The sequence below is a fragment of the Crinia signifera genome, chromosome 7 (genome assembly GCF_055691185.1).
Source record: "Crinia signifera chromosome 7, ASM5569118v1, whole genome shotgun sequence".
Lineage (NCBI taxonomy): Eukaryota > Metazoa > Chordata > Amphibia > Anura > Myobatrachidae > Crinia > Crinia signifera.
In genome coordinates, this window is record NC_139223.1 from 181,154,228 (window position 1) to 181,173,017 (window position 18,790).

The 18,790-nt window shown below is 47.5% G+C and overlaps 1 protein-coding gene across 1 annotated transcript in view; it reads left to right on the top strand.

Annotated features, from left to right (window-relative positions):
- Positions 1-13,449, top strand: part of DRC11 (dynein regulatory complex subunit 11) — a 138,613-nt gene extending 125,164 nt beyond the window's left edge. The window contains exons 15-19 of the mRNA XM_083154557.1: positions 2,422-2,621; positions 7,865-7,951; positions 10,704-10,881; positions 12,589-12,824; positions 13,289-13,449. Of these exons, the coding sequence (XP_083010683.1) occupies positions 2,422-2,621; positions 7,865-7,951; positions 10,704-10,881; positions 12,589-12,824; positions 13,289-13,408 (821 nt within the window). The 3' untranslated portion in view covers positions 13,409-13,449. The remainder of the gene's footprint in view (positions 1-2,421; positions 2,622-7,864; positions 7,952-10,703; positions 10,882-12,588; positions 12,825-13,288) is intronic.
- Positions 13,450-18,790: the final 5,341 nt, after the last annotated feature.

The following is an 18,790-nucleotide window of genomic DNA, read 5'->3' on the forward strand; positions in this document are numbered from 1 at the left end:
TAGGGCCAGATGTATCAAGCTTCACAAAGTGATAAAACGGAGAGTGATAAACAGCCAGCCAATCAGTTCCTACCTGTCATGTTACAGGCTGGGTTTGAAAAATGACAGGTAGGAGTTGATTGGCTGGTTGTTTATCACTCTCCACTTTATCACTTTGTGAAGCTTGATACATCTGGCCCATTGTCACATTTCAACTACTAAATGGTTAAATCCAGAGAGTTCCCTGCATACTTTCTGCATGGCAGTTATCGAGCACACACAGTTCCTGCACAAAGTACGGTCTCTCCCTAGTTTTACCTGATATCGAGTTGAGCATGTCTGGCCAGCACCTGTCGCTCTCCTGTCTCTTCATCGCCGATTACATTTAAAAAAAAAAACAATGGCTAAGATATAAACATAGTGTTATATTAGGGTTTCTGATATTAACCCTTTCAGTGCCAACATCTCTGTGAGAAATGTGCAAAATATCCACTAAAAATGCCGGCGGTGCTCACATTTGTTATATAAATTCAAATAAAAAATGTTGTGTAAAAAAAAAATAAGATTCGGTTTCCTATATAAGGTGACATTACAGGGCATTATGAGGAATAAAAAATGTTTGCTCGGCCATTTTCACACTTATTTGACAAATTCACTTGGCACTCAAAGGGTTAAACTATGGAACAGCTAAGACAGGGAAGCATGAGGTTCCTCTGGCTGCCTAACATGATGCTTTACATAATACTTTTGTACTTTCTTTAAATAACAGTAGTAGGGCCTTATTACAGTTATCCGGCCCATGGGCCTGACTGTCCGGCCAATTGCTGACCAACCGACATGCTTGTCATATGTGCTGGACCTTCTGGCAGAACTGTGGGCTGATTCAGATATTAACGCAAATTCAGATGTTTACGCAGCTGAGCAATTCATTGCCCAACTGCGCGCATCATGGTCGCACCGTACACGTGCCACGGTACCTCTGCCAAGTCCTCCGCAGTAAAGGTTTATTTGCAAAACGACTGACAGTCAGGGACCAACTGGGGTAGTTATGGGGAGTGTCAGCAAAGACATGTCATGACCATCTTCGGGGAGTCTTTGATCTCGTACTCAGTAACCACGGTACCAGTTTCTCTGTTTCCACGTCTATGCAGCGTGACCATAAGATTACTCAGATGGCCGATTATCGTTGTGAAAGCCACAGCTATGCTGGCACTTGTAGTTCTACAATTGTAATAATTTCTGGAATCCAGGGCTTGCTGGCCAGTAATGCCTTGGAATATTCTCCCTGGTTTCTCTCTTTTAATTACTGACTACCCCAACACCAAAATGGGTATGGTAGTTGGGAGGATCCTATCACTTTCCACATGCAGATGCTTTCTCTATGGGGAGGGGGCACCTCTAATTTTACTCTGGAATATGCACTTGGCTACAGCCCCCTCCCAACTTTTTCGCTGCCCTTACAGTTTGCTCTGAAGGGTGGAAATTGGTGCTGTGGGAACCATACCGCCACATCGGACTTGGTTACTGGGTGCCACACCCCCTTCTCCCAGCCCTGGCCCTTCACTAGCCTTCTGGATCACCTCCTCTGAAGAAGAGTCCTCCTCTCTGCGCCTGCGCTTACCCCAAAGTAACCCTCTGCACTGACACAGCCGGAGTAGCACAAAGAGAGACAGAATTATACCAATCTCAGTGTATCAGAGACAGGCTTCCATAGTATAACTGAGGTATACTGGAGACAATTTAGTGTGACACATGCCTCTAACTGCCTGGGGTAATATGTGCAGGAGGAGTGGTACAGGCCAGATCAGGCCTCTGTTCTCTTCTCTCATGACGAGGAGTCCAATGCTAGCTGTAGGAGAAGGGATCCTGCAGTATAATGAGACACACACTGTGCTGTCAGATAACAGGAGACATGTGAAGTGCGGCAGAGGTTCATCGTATAACCAGAGGTGCTGTACCGTTCCTTGCTGCATACCCAGCCTCATTAACCAAGAGCAGAGGTAACGAGGCAAATAAGGACTGCAGTACGTGGGACATGATTATCCGTGTTACTAATGCGCTCAGCAAGGGAAGCCGTTTCCTAGAACCATTATCTCAGGTAGAACAGTCTCTGCAGCCAATGTCTCAAGAACTTCATTTCACTGATTAGACAGCAAAGGTCAAAGTCAATGTGATGCTGATTTCTGTGTCAGTTCCATCATTTTTTATCAAAACCTACTGTCTGGACCACTAAAGTCGGGATCATCCTTCAAAATAACTGCTGAGCTTTTTATACTCTTGTAGGACCATCAGATCCTGGGCTATCGGCATGATGTGCTGCTGTGTTGCATGGTCCCTGTGATGTTAGGGTGTTTGGGAAGAACCGTTATAGGGCCAGCAATGTCTGTTCTGTTATCTGCGTTGCCTGGATGAGTGTAACCCTATTTAATCACACTGCTATAGGATGCGAGTCAGTGCATGAGAAGGCCCCGTCGGTGAAAGCCCTTCTTCTGGCAGGACCAGCTGGTGTGGGCAAGAAGATGTTGGTGAATGCCATCTGTAATGAGACTGGAGCAAACTTGTTTAACCTTTCTCCGTCTAACATTGCGGGCAAGTACCCGGGCAAGAGTGGTCTACAGATGATGCTCCACATGGTGCTGAAGGTGAGTCTTCAATGATGGAGATGGTGGCTTGTGTGGTCATTTGTAGGCATATAAGAAGGTTCAGTTGGTTACCAGAATGTAAGTAAAGTACCCTGCACCCCTGACAATACATTTGCCTTTGATGTTTTATAGTGCTGCTTGATTTTGGGGAGCGTTGAGCACATCTTAACGGTTGGGTGAAGTCACAGTGAAGTCCCTACTGTCACTTGAGGGCATACATGCCTACCCTTCCGGAATAGCCGGGAGGCTCCCAAAAAATAGGGTCCCCTCCTGGTCTCCTGGGAAGGTGGGCAATGCTCCCCAAAGCCCCCGCAACCCCCTGGAGCTGCTGAAATAAATTCCAGAATGTGCGGGTCCGTGGGGAGGGGGCGGGACTAAAATGCTGTGAACCACGTAATTTCTCATCTTTTTTGCCCCTTTTTTGACTTTTGTGATGTCAGCCTGGTCCCCACCCTCTGACGTTCAGCATTGGGTCTCCTCTCCGGGCTTGAGGGAAAGGTATCAAACCTTCTGAAGAGGACAAATAGAAGTGTAGCCAATCAGAATCAAGCTTTCATATGTCTAGTACAGCATATAAAATGATATCTAGAATCTGATTGCTTGCCCTTTGAACTCTTTAGAAGGTTTGATCCGCCTCCCCCTTACCCTTGGCAGTTATTGCACAGTAATACTACACAGCATTTATATACTAACTAAGCCGGCTCACAAACACACAAATATTTGTCGTGTAACAACAAACCAACCCTCTAACACATTAGCTCATTGTTTGCGTTACACAATAAATATGTATATAGGGATGCACACGGGACATGCTAGAGATACTGTGACATCATGAAGTAATTTCGGGGAAGATTCCGGAGTGTGAGGGAGTTGTTTATCCAAGGCCCAGTTTTGCCAACTGCAACAGACTTGGATAATTAATTAGACCCAGAACAGATGTGTGTCTCACCGTCAGCAAATAGTGCTCATGATTTATCATCTGCCACCACGGAGGGTTGGTTTCCGAGCGAGAGTCGGGGGGCACGGTGACACCACAGGGTGATGGGGGGGGGGGATATTTTCTGACAGGAAAATAAATATTCACGGCAGGTAAAAGAGGAATGTAAACAAATCAGAGGGCAGGATGGCGGAGGAATGCTACACTTGTCAGGCCTCGCAGGACGTATACATGTATGGTGTTACATGAGATATATATACATGTATGGTGTTACATGAGATATATATACATGTATGGTGTCACATGAATTATACCATATTGGTTCAAATTAAAGAAAATGTTACAGGTGCAGAAAGTTTTTGTTTGTATTAAACATAAATGACATTGTTTCAAGCACTAAATCATTTTTGAAGTGTTTGTATCTGACAGACGTAGGTGCTTCTGCTTCTTGGCACCAGGAAACAAAGACATTTGCTTATTTTAATCTCTGTATAATGTAAATATCTGTCTTCAATAAGTGATAATGTGCCTGATATACTTTCCTAGTGAGCAACTGCACAAGTGTTTGCCTCTCCGTACTCCAGGCTATCTCAGTGCTGCTGCCCGGCTCATCTTCTCCAAACGCCCTACATCCGCCTCCACTCTCCTACAAGCCCTACACCGGCTCCCTCTCCCTTTCAGAATCCAATTCAAGCTCCTCACACTCACTTACACTCCCTCACCCACTCCTCTCCCACTTACATCTCTGACCTTATCTCCCTTTATACTCCTGGCCGTCCTCTTCGCTCCACAAATGCACGCCCCCGCTCCTGCCAATTGATTACCACTTCCCACTACTGCCTCCAGGATGTTGCAAGTGCTGCTCCCTATCTCTGTAATTCTCTACCTCTCCCCCTCAGAGACTCTACGGGGACGTTTGGGGCTGCTCGGTCAGTGTGGAGTTGATTTTATATAGTGTGGCGAGCGCAGCGAGCCGCCGAGCCCGAAGCGTGGCGAGCGCAGCGTGCCCTGTGAGGGGACGCAAAATACATGTAACATAATATGCTTCCCCTTGCGGGGCTCGCTGTGCTCGCCACGCTTCGGGCTCGGTGGCTCGCTGCGCTCGCCACACTATATAAAATCGACTCCACACCGACATGGATAGTGGGGGTATGAAAAGTACGTAGTAAAATCGGGCACCGTGATAATACACAAGTACCGTACGTGTAATTGGGCACTGCAGATCCCTTGTGGCGCCATATAAATAAAGGCTTATGATAAAAATATGCATAAGATGGGAGGGCGGTGTCCACAAATCACGGAGGGAATACCTAGTGCTCCAGAGGAACTGGACCTCCCCCCCAGGCCCTTTTCCTTAAATGGGCCCACATATACCATAGGAAGGGCACACGTCACCCTCTCGCCACTGCTTTACTATGAAGAACACGGCGATAGGGATATACCTGTACATGCCAGCCTTCTGTCAGATCAGAACAAAGACCAACCGTTCTGGTTATAGAGTCCTATGGTAGGACAGTTGGGAGGTATGTGTTAATAATCCCATGACAGGTTCTGTTTAGACTTGAGCCGGCCAAACACTAGTGCAAATTGTTCACTTTTCATCTGATTTCCACGGATCGGGCCGACAATCAAATGAAAAGTGGCAAATCGTATGTGTTTTGTCTCCGATTCCGATCTGATGCGTGCTCCCGTGCACAACAGATCAGAGCCGAAGATCGGACGTGCTGCGTGTAAGATCTGCTCGTTTGGACAGCCACCGGCAGTGGTGAATCGCATCCCATACGATATATGCAAAAGGTCCGCATGTGAAACATGGCAAGCGATCCTGCTGCCCGGGAAGACAAGGGAAATCTTCTGCGACTTCTCCTTCCGAGAAGTCACATGAGTATATGGGCCAGCTTTAGAATTGCACATAGAGAAACCATGGGGCCTAATTCAGGCCTTGTCTAACTCTCTGCACATGTTGCATCTGCCCCACCTGCAGAGCAGCATAGTTTTGTCCTTTTGAGAACAAATTTGGCATGTGATCAGGTCTAAATTAGAGCCTATATCCGACAATGCCTTTCCTATTGACATTTGCTTCCCCTCCTCATAAATTTACCATGTCATGAATGTGTCACTAGTGCGTACACGTTATACTGGGGTAAATGTATGAAGCAGTGATAAGGGAGGAGGAGTGGCCCATGGCAACCAATCAGCTGCTCTGTATAATGTTATATTATGCAAATTATAGATGTTACTTCAGTGCTGATTGGTTGCCATGGGCCACTTCTCCTCTGGCTCCCTTCTCCTCCCTTATCACTGCTTCATACATCTACCCCTGAGGTGGAGTATGACTGACATATTTAGCCCACACCCACATCGATTCAGTCGAAAAGCTGATGTTTCCTGCAGGTAAGCTGCTGTGACATCATCGGCCCCAAACCCAACAATCCTTACAGTGTAGATAGCAAAGCAAGGCCGAGCATCTGTGGCCCATATTACCGGTCTATATAGAGAAGCATCTTCCTCCAATGCACATGGCAACGTGCTGAGAGTACAATGGACAGTTTTCATTAAATCTACCCCTCTTGTTGGAGTAGATGTAAGATGTCATACACCAGGCAGTTGGTGGAAACGTGGGAGTTCAGTGGATGACTTTCATCCTATGCTCATATGGACAGTATAGAATGGGAGCAGAGCTGTCAATAACAAACATTCATTTATATTAGATTAAAATTCCTCCACCGCACAGTTCATACAGTTGTTTATCTTCACTTCTGAATCCTGCCCCTGATGTTGCAGCATAAATCTTCGCCAAGAGAAATGAACGATTCCACCTTTCCGAAATACATTTGAACGCAGGAATGATATATACCGCATTAAAATGACTGCATCTCCCCTGAAAATAGACATATGTTATCTGTTTGGCTACATGGCTGTTCGAGCAGCTGCCACATGTCAGGAATAAAAGTCAGCTTATCTTAGCTCCACTTCGCATCCCTGTTGGGACTGTTGCATTCCCCCTGTCTTAAGACATTACTGTGGACTTGCCGCCTAACAGAGAATCAATATTACAGAGAATGTAGCTTATTAATACACCAGAAGCTTTGTGTATGGCGTCAGTGCACCGATATTATACATACAACAGGCCAAACTTGCCTACCCTCCCGGAATGGATGGGAGGTTCCTGTAAATCAAGTCCCCCTCCCAGCATCTCGGGAAGGTGGGTAAGTCTCCCGCATCGCCCCCGGCAGTCCCGGCTGTACCAAATACTGGTTTTCTGGAATCTACAGCGAGGGGGCGGGGCTAAAATGATGCACATTGCGTTATTTTGTGTAATTTTAGACCTCCGCCGATCTGCGATTTGCCACATATGACTGGCATGGGGACAGGGGCTTGGTGACATTAGCCTCATCCTTCCCCCCTGACCAGCGACAGACTGGGCTGCCGAATCGGCCCTGGCATTTGTGCATGCGTGCGCCGCCTCTCCAGGCTTGCAGGAGAGAGGGGAGTAACGGCATGTGATGCCCCCCTCTCTCCTGGACCCCAGCGGCACACAGAGAGAGCCACCGTACCCGCCGCGAGTCCAGCGACTCTTTCTGTGCGCCGATCGGGAGGCAGAGCCACCACCTTGCGGCAAGGAACCGGCCCACCTGGCCATTGGCCCCTATGGCATCTGCCAGAAGTGCAGGTGGCCAGTCCGGCCCTGCCCCTGACATTGGTAGGCTTCTCCCAGACAGGAGAAAAATAAAGTAGGCAAGTATGACATTGGGCCCAATTCAGATCTGCACGCTAGGCTGTATATATACAGAGCCTTGCGAGAGGTTAACCCTGCCCCGCCAAACGCACGCCTTCCCTGGCTGCCCAAATCCTCTTGCTACACCGCTTACATATATGCTCAAAGCGCCCGAACAGATGACTGTGAATCATCTGAAACAAATACAGAAAAAATAATAATCATGTCATACACCGGGTATAATATATCGGCTGTCCTGGAATGTGCATTAGTACAGGTGCTGCTGGCTGGGACATGTGGCTCTGTGTAGCAGTGATGGAAGACCATCCTCTAGTGGTGACTGTGGGGAATTGCAGTTTCAAAAGAGTTTACGTACCAGTGCAATGTACACCGATGCCTTCCTGTGTACTGTATATAAAACAAATCTGTAATAACAATCAGCAGAGACATTAGAATGCAATAGATGCAGAGATAATGAATTGGATTTTGGAAGACATGTAAAGAGATTGCATGAAGGTTGAGGAGAAGCAGAGGATTGTGGGTGTTTGTGTTATTGTAGGTCAGTTACTTACTATGCCGTACTTACAGGTGGCGCGCCAGCTCCAGCCCTCAGTCATCTGGATTGAAGATGCTGAGAAAACGTTCTGTAAGAAGGTGGCAAAGACGGATAAACAGGTAATGTCATATTGGCCACCAGGCTGTAACTTAATTCCATCCAATCAGGGTCCAGCTCTCAGTCTGAACCTTGCTCTGTCTTCCTGTGACATCCTCCAGGGTGACAGCAGGTGATCCGACTCCCAGCCCAGGATTGCAGTGGTGCAGTGATGAGCTTGCTGCCTTATAAAGGTCCCATACACTGTTCCCAGATCGCATACTATACACAGGGTTCTCAGCCAAGGCTGCTGGATCCGATAACTCTATAGTACAGCGGTTGCAATCTCTGGCTCCGATCTGATGCGCACACGACTGCGCATCGGAATAGGAGCTTATGGTGTGTACACACGGTGAGATTCCCTTGCTATTCGACTTTTACATACTTTTACATGTACTATTTACATACAATTCATGCTATCTACATTGGATTTGCACTATATAGTCATTGCAGCCCTGTCTAGCTGGGTTTTGATTTGTGCTGTCACGGGAGTGCGCATCGGGATCGCAAGGTAAAAACCTGTGCGATCTGCATACGATCTGCTTGCGATTTTGACTATATAGTCAAAATCTCATGCTGGATTGTACCGTGTGTACACAGCATAAGACACGTGCGATTGGACACTTTTCATCAGATTTTCTGCCCAATGCAACGGAATCGGATGAAAAGGGCCCAGATTGCACCAGAGCATGGGCACCTTAATGCTGGGTTTGAATCCCAGCAAGATCTATCTGTGTGCAGTTTGTATGGCGCAGGGACTAAATGACTGGCATGTGTGCACTATATCAGTGGTTCCCAAACTGTGGGCCTTATTCTGATCGGTGCGGCCGGATCCGAATATGCGGCCAGGACCGTGCATGCGAAACCCCGCCTTCCATACGGATCGCCAACTCCGTCCGTACGCGGTAAGAAGCTGGCAGAACGGACCGCACGTGTATTTTTCATGGAATACACCTCCTCCATCTCAGGGAACCTCCCCCATCATTCGATGGTCGCAGACCATCGAATGCAGGACCGAGTGGTCCACCAGCTCCCGCAACCTCAGACCACACGGACATTTTTCCATGCAAAAGCAGGGATCTGGGCGGGCAGCTGACATCCGGCGATGTCATATGTCTGCCCCCTACACGTGCGTCACGACTGCATTACCATACGTACGCCCAGCGTTTGCATGGGAACGCCCATGAAACGCGGGGCGTATGCATATGGTAATGACCCCAAATAGCCCTTCATGCCCCTCTCCACCCCCTGTTCGGAGTGTTCACATTTCATGCGGGATTTGACCGTACGCCCCGCTCGCACATGCGCAGAGACGCCTCTGCACATGCGCAGACACAAAACATCGGCGGCACGAACGCACGCGGATATTACCGCACCAACCAGAATAAGGGCCTGTGTGCCGTGGCTCCCTGGGGTGCCCCGGGACACTTGCAGGGGTGCCACGGGTTGGTGGTCCAGGACCAATTCAAATAATTTATGATCAATTATTTACAGACAAAACCAGTGCTGGTGGCTGCCAATCATAAACTATGTACAATCAGAAGCAAATTCTGCCATTTAAAACATAACTGAACCAAATAAGCACATATAAACAACACAATCTACTTAATTTTATATATATTTTTTTGGGCCTAGGGGTGCCGTGGAAAAATTCTGATACTCTAGGAGTGGGGTAGCCAACCCTAGTCCTCGAGAGCTACCAACAGTGCATGTTTTGCAGGTCTCCTCACAGAATCACAAGTGAGCTAATTAGCTCCATCTGTGTATCTTTTAAAATGTGTCAGTAATTAATGAGTGCAGCTGTGCAGCAGCTAGGTTGTCTGGAAAATGTGAACTGTTGGTAGCTAGGGTTGGCTACCACTGCTCTAGGGCAGTGTTTTTCAACCACTGTTCCATGGCACACTAGTGTGCCTTGAGCTGTTCTCAAGTGTGACCCCAGATCTAGAGATGCCCAAACCAGTTTACAGCCACCACCAGTTCAACTGTTATTTACTGGTCTCTTCTTTTCATGTAAAGGGCCAATGTATTTTATTTTTGTTACCTGTGGGGACCAGTGTGATTGTTTTTAATATGGGGACCAATAGGTTTTTTTTTCCTGTGGGGGCCAATGTGTTTTGCCCTGTGGGGATCTCATGGTGTGCCTTGGCAATTTTAAAATCTTATTTAGTGTGCCACAAGGTAAAAAGTTTGAAAATCACTGCTCTAGGGTGCCGTGATTCGAAAAAGATTGGGAACCCCTGCACTATATATATAACTGTTAATAAGTATTTGACATGTGGCTGTCTCTAGTCATTTTTAACTTATATTCCTGCCCTATACCGCTCAATATCTCTCAAATGAAATAATTAGAGTGATATAAATCCAGATTCTGTTACTTTAGTGATCTAATATCATTAGGGTTACCACCTAGTCCCTTTAATTCCGGACACATATTAATTACACAGGTTCTGTGGCTGGCTGACTTCAAGACTCCACTCCACCTGATTTTAAACTGCCACAGAACCTGTGTAATTAACATGTGTCCGGAATTAAAGGGACTAGGTGGTAACCCTAAATATCATGTCTATTACTAGTGTTCTTCTACTGACGGCACAATGCTGGTTCTGCTTCATTGACTTACTGCCCCCTGGTGTCTAACATTTATATTATTAAACAAAGGGAATAGCCATGTTAAAGAATGATCCTCAAACCCCCTCAAATGTCCCCGTTGTTATACAGTAGGTACACCGTAGTCTCTGTTATGTTATACTCAGTCGTTCTCATTGTTCTTGACAGTTAGATCCCAAACGTTTGAAAAAGGATTTACCAAAACTCCTGAAATCCATAAAGTCGGAGGATCGCATCCTTATCGTGGGTACCAGTCAGCGGCCGTTCGATGCAGAGGTCAAACCTTTCTGTAAGATATACAAGAAGATCATCCTGGTCCCGAGGCCGGACTATGCAGCACGCCTGGGTGAGTTGCACCCTAGTGATACTCTATATACCTGTATTCAGGGTTGGGCGGGGCACTGGGGAAATCACTAGTGGGCCCCACTGATGACTATGCGCATTTCCGCGCGTTGCCATTGACATCCTCTGTTGGCCCTACATGTAAGGCCAACGTGAGACATTGGAATGCAGCAGGGCGGCAAGTGTGTTTGCCAGGGCCCGTTGCCCACGATCTCGCTGGGTACACACATCGTCCAGTGTGTATCCAGCTTTACACAGTTTTATCCTTTCCTAGAATTACAGTACACGGGATATTTTGTTATTGCGCTCTGATATCTCAGTTACCATCTTGAGATCGAGTTTGTAACTGCAGAAACTTTCAGGAATCAACAAATTATTTGGTCTTTGTTCAAACTTTTCAGTATGAATTCTGTTCATCTTTATATATATATATATATATATATATATATATAAGTACTCTACACGCAACTTGTTTTCACGTCTGAATCCCCTTGCGGGGTTCGCTTCACTCGCCCACGCTGCGGGCTCGGTGGCTCGCTAGGCTCGCCACGCTATCTAAAATAAACTCCATGCCAACATGGATAGTGGAGGTATGAACTATCCATGTTGGCATGGAGTTAAGTTACTTTATTTTACATAGTTTGTGGCGAGCGTAGAACCCGGAAGTAGCACGGCGCCATGCTGGTGCCGTGAAACTACACAAGTACCCTCTACACTTTATAGATGACAGATTGTAAGCGCTCACAAGCAGGGCCCTCTTCCCTCACTGTACATTCCCTTCCCCCACTCATACCATTCCCTCCTCCCCACAGGGGCGAATTTAGGGGTCATGCCGCCCCTAGACACAACATTTTTGTGCCCCCCCACCTATTTTAATGTAATCATATATGTATATACATTGTTATTAATATATTTCATTAAAATTTAACTGTAGCCCACCTTAATATTTTTTTAAGCACTCTGGACTGCTCACTGTACAGAGGACCCGGAGGGAGAGAGGCACTTGTTAGTACAGTGATTAGCACAGTGTCTCTGTCAGTCTCTCTCCGGCTCACACACTGTGACTGACTGAGCGCAGGGAGGATCTGCGCGCCGCTCAGCTCAGCTGCTGGATACACAGCAACCAATAGACTGTGTGTGTAGAGTAGCCAATGGGCGGGAGCCGGCAGCAGTGAGCCTGAGCCATTTCCGGACGGGCAGGGGGACCGTCGGACCCAGCAACTAAGCGGTGATGTAATGTGCATGGCAGAGTGGGTGGGCAGTGGCGGGTGACGAGCGGCGCTGCCGCCGACATATGATAATTCATGTCTGCGGCGGCGGTGCTCGTTACTGCCCGCTGCTGCCCACCCGCTCTGCCATGCTGCTATTTAACAGAATTTTAGCCTGCCTGCCGCCCTTAATTGGTGCCGCCCTGAGGCCGGTGCCTCACGGGCCTAGGCACAAATCCGGCCCTGCCTCCCCACTGACTAGGGTTCTACCGGCCCACGGCTTATCTGAGCATTCTGACCACACCTCCCGACTTTTCATGGCTGGATGGAGGGACAGAAACAACCACTTAAAATTAGGGGGCGTAACCTTGTGGTTAGGGGCGTGGCTTAAGATTGCCTCACTTCCCAATCTGTACTTACATCTACAGTATGTATATCCTATCAGGTCACCCCCAGAATGTCACTGTCACTCATCCTGTATGTCATGTGTCTTTTCTCTCCAGTCCTGTGGAAGAGGCTGATCACCCAGCAAGTAGACAATACTACGTCACTGAACTTCAGTGCCCTGGCTAAGATCACGGACGGCTTCACCCCCGGGCACATGGTGCAGGCAGTGGACCTGGTCCTGAATGACAGAAGGATAAAGCAGCTTCCTCGCAGACCGTTGGCAGCCTCAGAGTTCCTAGGCTCCCTGTCCAGACAGGAGCCGGTGTATAAAGAGGAGGAGGAGGCTTTCAAGGTCAGACTCTAGGCTCTGTCGCACATGGTCTGTGGTCAGTTGGTGCGGGAAATAGTTCTCTAAGGCCTCAGTGAGATTCTCCATGCAATATGTTTAAAAGATTGCCCATGTGAGAGACTTACCCCCTCTGCTCTCCGCACTCTCTCTTCACGTGCTTCTGTTCTATACAGAATGGCTGCCAGCTGATTGGTGGGTAGCTTCAACCATACACCAATCAGCACATTGACAGCCATACACCGTTTGCCTACAGGTTGGGAGGCATGTAGATAACGCAGCGCTCTTATGGATAGATGGCTCCAGCTATCCACCAATCAGCATGATGAGAGCCATTCACTGGCGGATGCCGCCACCCACCCATGCCGCCAAGGCCCCTTATTTCATTTCTCACCTCCCCATACCAGTGAGTCCGACAATGTGTTACCTTTCAGTATACTGTATAACACAAGTTTCCCTTCCCGTAACAGACCTGGTACACCAAGACACCGCTTGGTAAGAAGAGGAGCAAGGCAATGAGTGGTGTAGAGGAGGAGTCTGGGAAGGAGAAAGGGAAGAAGAAGGGAGCGAAGAAAGGAAAGAAGAATTAGAATCTAGTTTTGCTGGCTGAGAATAAATTATTTATCCTGTTTGTTTTGGGTTATAACTTGTACAATGCCCCACTATAGCGCTGTCAGCTGTCTACTAACACCACCTTCCGCATACAGTATTGGGTACAGTTGGGGAAACGTACTGTGTTTAGAGTGTGTGTGTATATATAGATATATATATATATATATATATATAATTTGATTACTTTCCCATTAAGCATACATTATAACATTATTATACATTTTTCCCCATTTTTATTGGGCACTAGTAAAACTCCCCCAGATGTTGCTGGTGGAAAGCTGAAGATGAAAGAGTTGCAATGTGTGAAGTGATTAAGCGGCTCCTATAATATAAGGAGATAACGAGGCGCTTTCCGGTAATTCTATACGTCTCGCACAGTAATACTGGGCCAGTCTGGCACATGACAATAATCTGTATTAGGCAGGTAATAATCTCTGGATGGGTAATTACGTATATATAGCTTTGTGGCCGGTATTTATAGGCAATATGTATATATTGGGGCATAAGCATCAGAGTGTGTTTTTTGGCAAAGCAAATGCAGGGTAACATCGTAACTAGACTTTCAGGGCTATGGCTTTCCCCGCTCAGGAATTGGTTTACAGCAGGGGTGGCCAAACCTGTCCTCAGGATCTACCAACAGTTCATGTGTCTCACGCAGCCTGTGGATCTATAGTAGGAATGAATGCAGCATTTGTGAAAATGTGACAGTTAAGGTCCGTACACACCGGGCGATTATGCCCAGCGTGTATGGACAGCGATGGTCGTTGTCATCGCTGGGGGGAAAGCCACTCAGTGCATACACACTGAGCCGCTTTCCCCCTGCCCGACGCTGTCAGCGGGGGGGCGGGGGGCTTTCCATAGCGCAGCACTATGGAAAGCCGTCCACAAACCTGCTCATCTGCTGGTAATATCAGCAGTTGAGCAGCGGCCGGCAATGATTATGTAGCAGCGCGCAGCCCTTATCGCTGCCCTGTACACACTGGGTGGCTTTCGTGCTGAAGGTACAGATGAGAAAACCCAGTGTGTATGGGCCTTTAGTAATGACTACAGCTGTGCACCAGCTAGGGAGTCTGGGAAATGTGACAGTTAGTAATGACTACAGCTGTGCACCAGCTAGGGAGTCTGGGAAATGTGACACTTAGTAATGACTACAGCTGTGCACCAGCTAGGTGATCTGGGAAATGTCACAGTTAGTAATGACTACAGCTGTGCACCAGCTAGGGGATCTGGGCAATGTGACCATTAGTAATGACTACACCTGTGCACCAGCTAGGTGATCTGGGCAATGTGACAGTAAGTAATGACTACAGCTGCTGTGCACCAGCTAGGTGATCTGGGCAATGTGACAGTTAGTAATGACTACAGCTGTGCACCAGCTAGGTGATCTGGGCAATGTGACAGTTAGTAATGACTACAGCTGTGCACCAGCTAGATGATCTGGGCAATGTGACAGTAATGCCTACAGCTGTGCACCAGCTAGGTGATCTGGGCAATGTGACAGTTAGTAATGACTACAGCTGTGCACCAGCTAGGTGATCTGGGAAATGTGACAGTTAGTAATGACTACAGCTGTGCACCAGCTAGGGGATCTGGGAAATGTGACAGTTAGCAATGACTACAGCTGTGCACCAGCTAGGGGATCTGGGGAATGTGACAGTTAGTAATGACTACAGCTGTGCACCAGCTAGGTGATCTGGGAAATGTGACAGTTAGTAATGACTACAGCTGCTGTGCACCAGCTAGGTGATCTGGGCAATGTGACAGTTAGTAATGAGTACAGCTGTGCACCAGCTAGGTGATCTGGGAAATGTGACAGTTAGTAATGACTACAGCTGTGCACCAGCTAGGTGATCTGGGAAATGTGACAGTTAGTAATGACTACAGCTGTGCACCAGCTAGGTGATCTGGGAAATGTGACAGCTAGTAATGAGTACAGCTGTGCACCAGCTAGGTGACCTGGGAAATGTGACAGTTGGTAATGACTACAGCTGTGCACCAGCTAGGTGATCTGGGAGACGTGGTCCGTTGTTAGATTCAAGGACCTGTCGCTCAGCTGGCCATACCCCCACAATGATGGCAAATGGGGTCGGGACTCACAATTGTGACATGACTCCATTTGTTGAGACCAACCTTCCTCCCTTGCAGGGGGATGCGACCAATAGGTCAACAGTCAAAAGGTCGACATGGTCAAAAGGTGGACACAAGCAATAGGTCACCATGGAGAAGGTGAACATGAGTTTTTTTATACTTTACTATCCGAGTGGGCATAGAGTTTTATAGAGATAATAATCAGTGGCGGCTCGTACCTTATTGTGGGAGGGGGGCTGCCTCTGGCTGCAGCGGCGGTGCCGCGATTCAGGCACCCCCCTGCTGCCGCCGCCGCTGCTACCTTCTCTCCCATCTATGCACGCCAGCCCGCAGAAAGGCATCCCGGAGGGAGGGAACACCTCCCAATGGGACTGCCTTTGTGACTGGCAGGTGGGACTTCCAATAGGAAGTCACTGCCAGTCATAGTGAAGCCAGTGCAGCCTCACAGACTGCATCTGTCTTCACTACAGTGGCGGATTTTACCTGGGGGGGGGCTGCAGCCCTGCAGCCCATAGGTAAAAACCGCCACTGATAATAATATTGTGCCCCAAGCCTGTACACTTTTACGGTGTCCATGTTGACCTTTGTCGACTGTTATGACATCTTTTAGCACACAAAGGAGTCATTTAGTCTGTCGAGTGGCCTCTAGTGGTCGCTGGTGGTACTTCATCTCATAGAGGTGAGGAGTAGTTAGCCTGTTCTATACATACTGTATATAGATCTCAATTTAAAATAAATTGCCAGGAAATTACCCCCGATAAATACCCGTCTCGGGGATCAGGAAGAGGCCATGTGATGTCGCCACCTACAGACACCCCACAGCTACTGCGCAGCTTACCAGGTCTGCATGTGCGATTATAATATCATGTATATAGTTTACGCTGATCTGTTAAAAGGCCGTTATTGGACTGTGCATATCACATGACAACATATGAGAACACTATGCAAAGGTTATGTTACTTGCAATGTAGCCAGTATTGTAGCACCACATTTATGATGCCCAAGGAATCACTCAGCCACTTAATGCCAGTACACGGGTAGTGGTGGGTGGTGAGGCCGGCTGGAGGTGCAGGACTGGCAGCTGGTGTGCCTGTGATTACAGGGTGCTGCACCTTTCCTCCCCCTGCCATGGGCACAGGAAGGGCTGCCACAGTGATGTATGGATACAGATTGTTCGCTCTCCTTCGCTCTGTAATTTGGCCAGAGATGGGAGGACCCTCCCCTCCCTCCCTGTCAGCCATACTAATGAGAGGGGCGGGGACATAGGTAACAGCAAGGACAAGAAGCCAGGTGCTCAGAGAGATGAGCTGCATTAATTTATTGACCCCCCAAGCACCGTGCATTGGGGCCCTGCTACTGCTTCCATCACAGTTATTTTGTTATCGCTGACTGGCAGCATTAACCATTACTGTTCCCACACGTGTGTGCGTGTCTGCGTGTCTACATTTAGTACTATTATTGTCTAATTTTATAGTATTGCGCATTTTACAGGGATCATGCAATTATTTCTGCCAGCCCGTGGCTCATTGAAGATCACTTTATAAGGTGGAGAGGTATCAAACCTTTAAGAGATACTGTAAATGCAAGACGTTGCAAACAATCCGCTGCCAACTCAATCTACAGCCTTTGTTAGATTGGTTGCTATGGGCAACTTAACCCCTTTAAACCCCTTTGTGGTTTTCTCCCACAATCCAAAAATATACTGGTAGGTTAATTGGCTTCTGACAAGAAAAACCCTCAGGTGTAAGTGTGTGCGAGTACATGAGCAGACAAGATGGGCCGAGGGGTTCTTATCTGCCATGAAGGGGGGGATTCAATTGTGCACAATGTTTTTTCGTGGCTATTTGCTGCACCCATGCCTATTCAATTACCCCGATAAGCCCTTTCATGTGACCTAACAGGATAATGCCTAAATATTTTTTGGGGTTTGGGGAGAAACGTCAGGATAAAACACTTTTTTGTTCCCTCTAATTGAATCCCCCCATCCATAGTTTTAGCTATTGATGGTCATACATTTGCTTTGACTGACTGGCCCGTGGGCCAATCAGAATGTGGGGGCAGAGCTTCATTGTAGTGAGATGTGGAACGATCCCAGCACTGGGAAAAAAACAACATCGGTCCTGCTGTACCATCGATGGAGGAAAACCATCTGGTTCTCGCCTATAGATGGCAAAAGTATGACATCGGCCATAAACCATCGATGATTTAAAATCATCGATGGTCAATGGTCAACCTTATCCTTGTGTCTTCCTGACATCCTCAGCGTTGCCCTGTAATGTATTATGTTTTTGTACCACTGACCTTTCCACCTGGTTCTCTCAGAGCGAGTGAGGCAGAGCATGTACTGTCACTGAAGGATCATGGGATTTGTTCTATCTATAGACATGACAGAGTGCAGCGCTGACACCAAATATCTGGGCAGCACGCGCTGCGTCTTTACACAGACTTATCTACACACCGACACAATCTAGCCGATTAATGCATAACTCCGGAAAGCACTAAATTATATACATGCTGATATTAGTTTTTGGGGGGTTGTATATTAATGTTGCACATTATACACAGAACATGTCTGCTCAGAGCAATGGCTGGAAAAGCTCACCCCAGATTTGTAGGCCTGACTATCCTGCAGGGTCCTTATTTATTGGGCGCCTCACGTCCTTACTGGCAGCAGGGGACGAAGAAGCGGTCACCGCGCTGCTTATGGATAAAGTAAAAGACGTGGATGCTATGCTCTCCAATGACGACTGGATGATGGAGCCGACGGCACCAGTCCCTCCGCAAGTTATACTGGGTAATTAGCTTGGCCTACCCTTAATATGGTGTTTTAGACTTTTTTTGTCATCGGTGTGTTTAACGGAGTGTATTTGACCATAACTGAGTGTATCTGTCCATAACGGAGTGTATCTGACCATAACTGAGTGTATCTGTCCATAACGGAGTGTATCTGACCATAACAGAGTGTATCTGTCCATAACGGAGTGTATCTGTCCATAACTATCTGTCCATAACTGAGTGTATCTGACCATAACGGAGTGTATCTGTCCATAACGGAGTGTATCTGACCATAACGGAGTGTATCTGTCCATAACAGAGTGTATCTGTCCATAACAGAGTGTATCTGTCCATAACAGAGTGTATCTGTCCATAACGGAGTGTATCTGACCATAACAGAGTGTATCTGTCCATAACGGAATGTATCTGTCCATAACTATCTGTCCATAACTGAGTGTATCTGACCATAACGGAGTGTATCTGACCATAACGGAGTG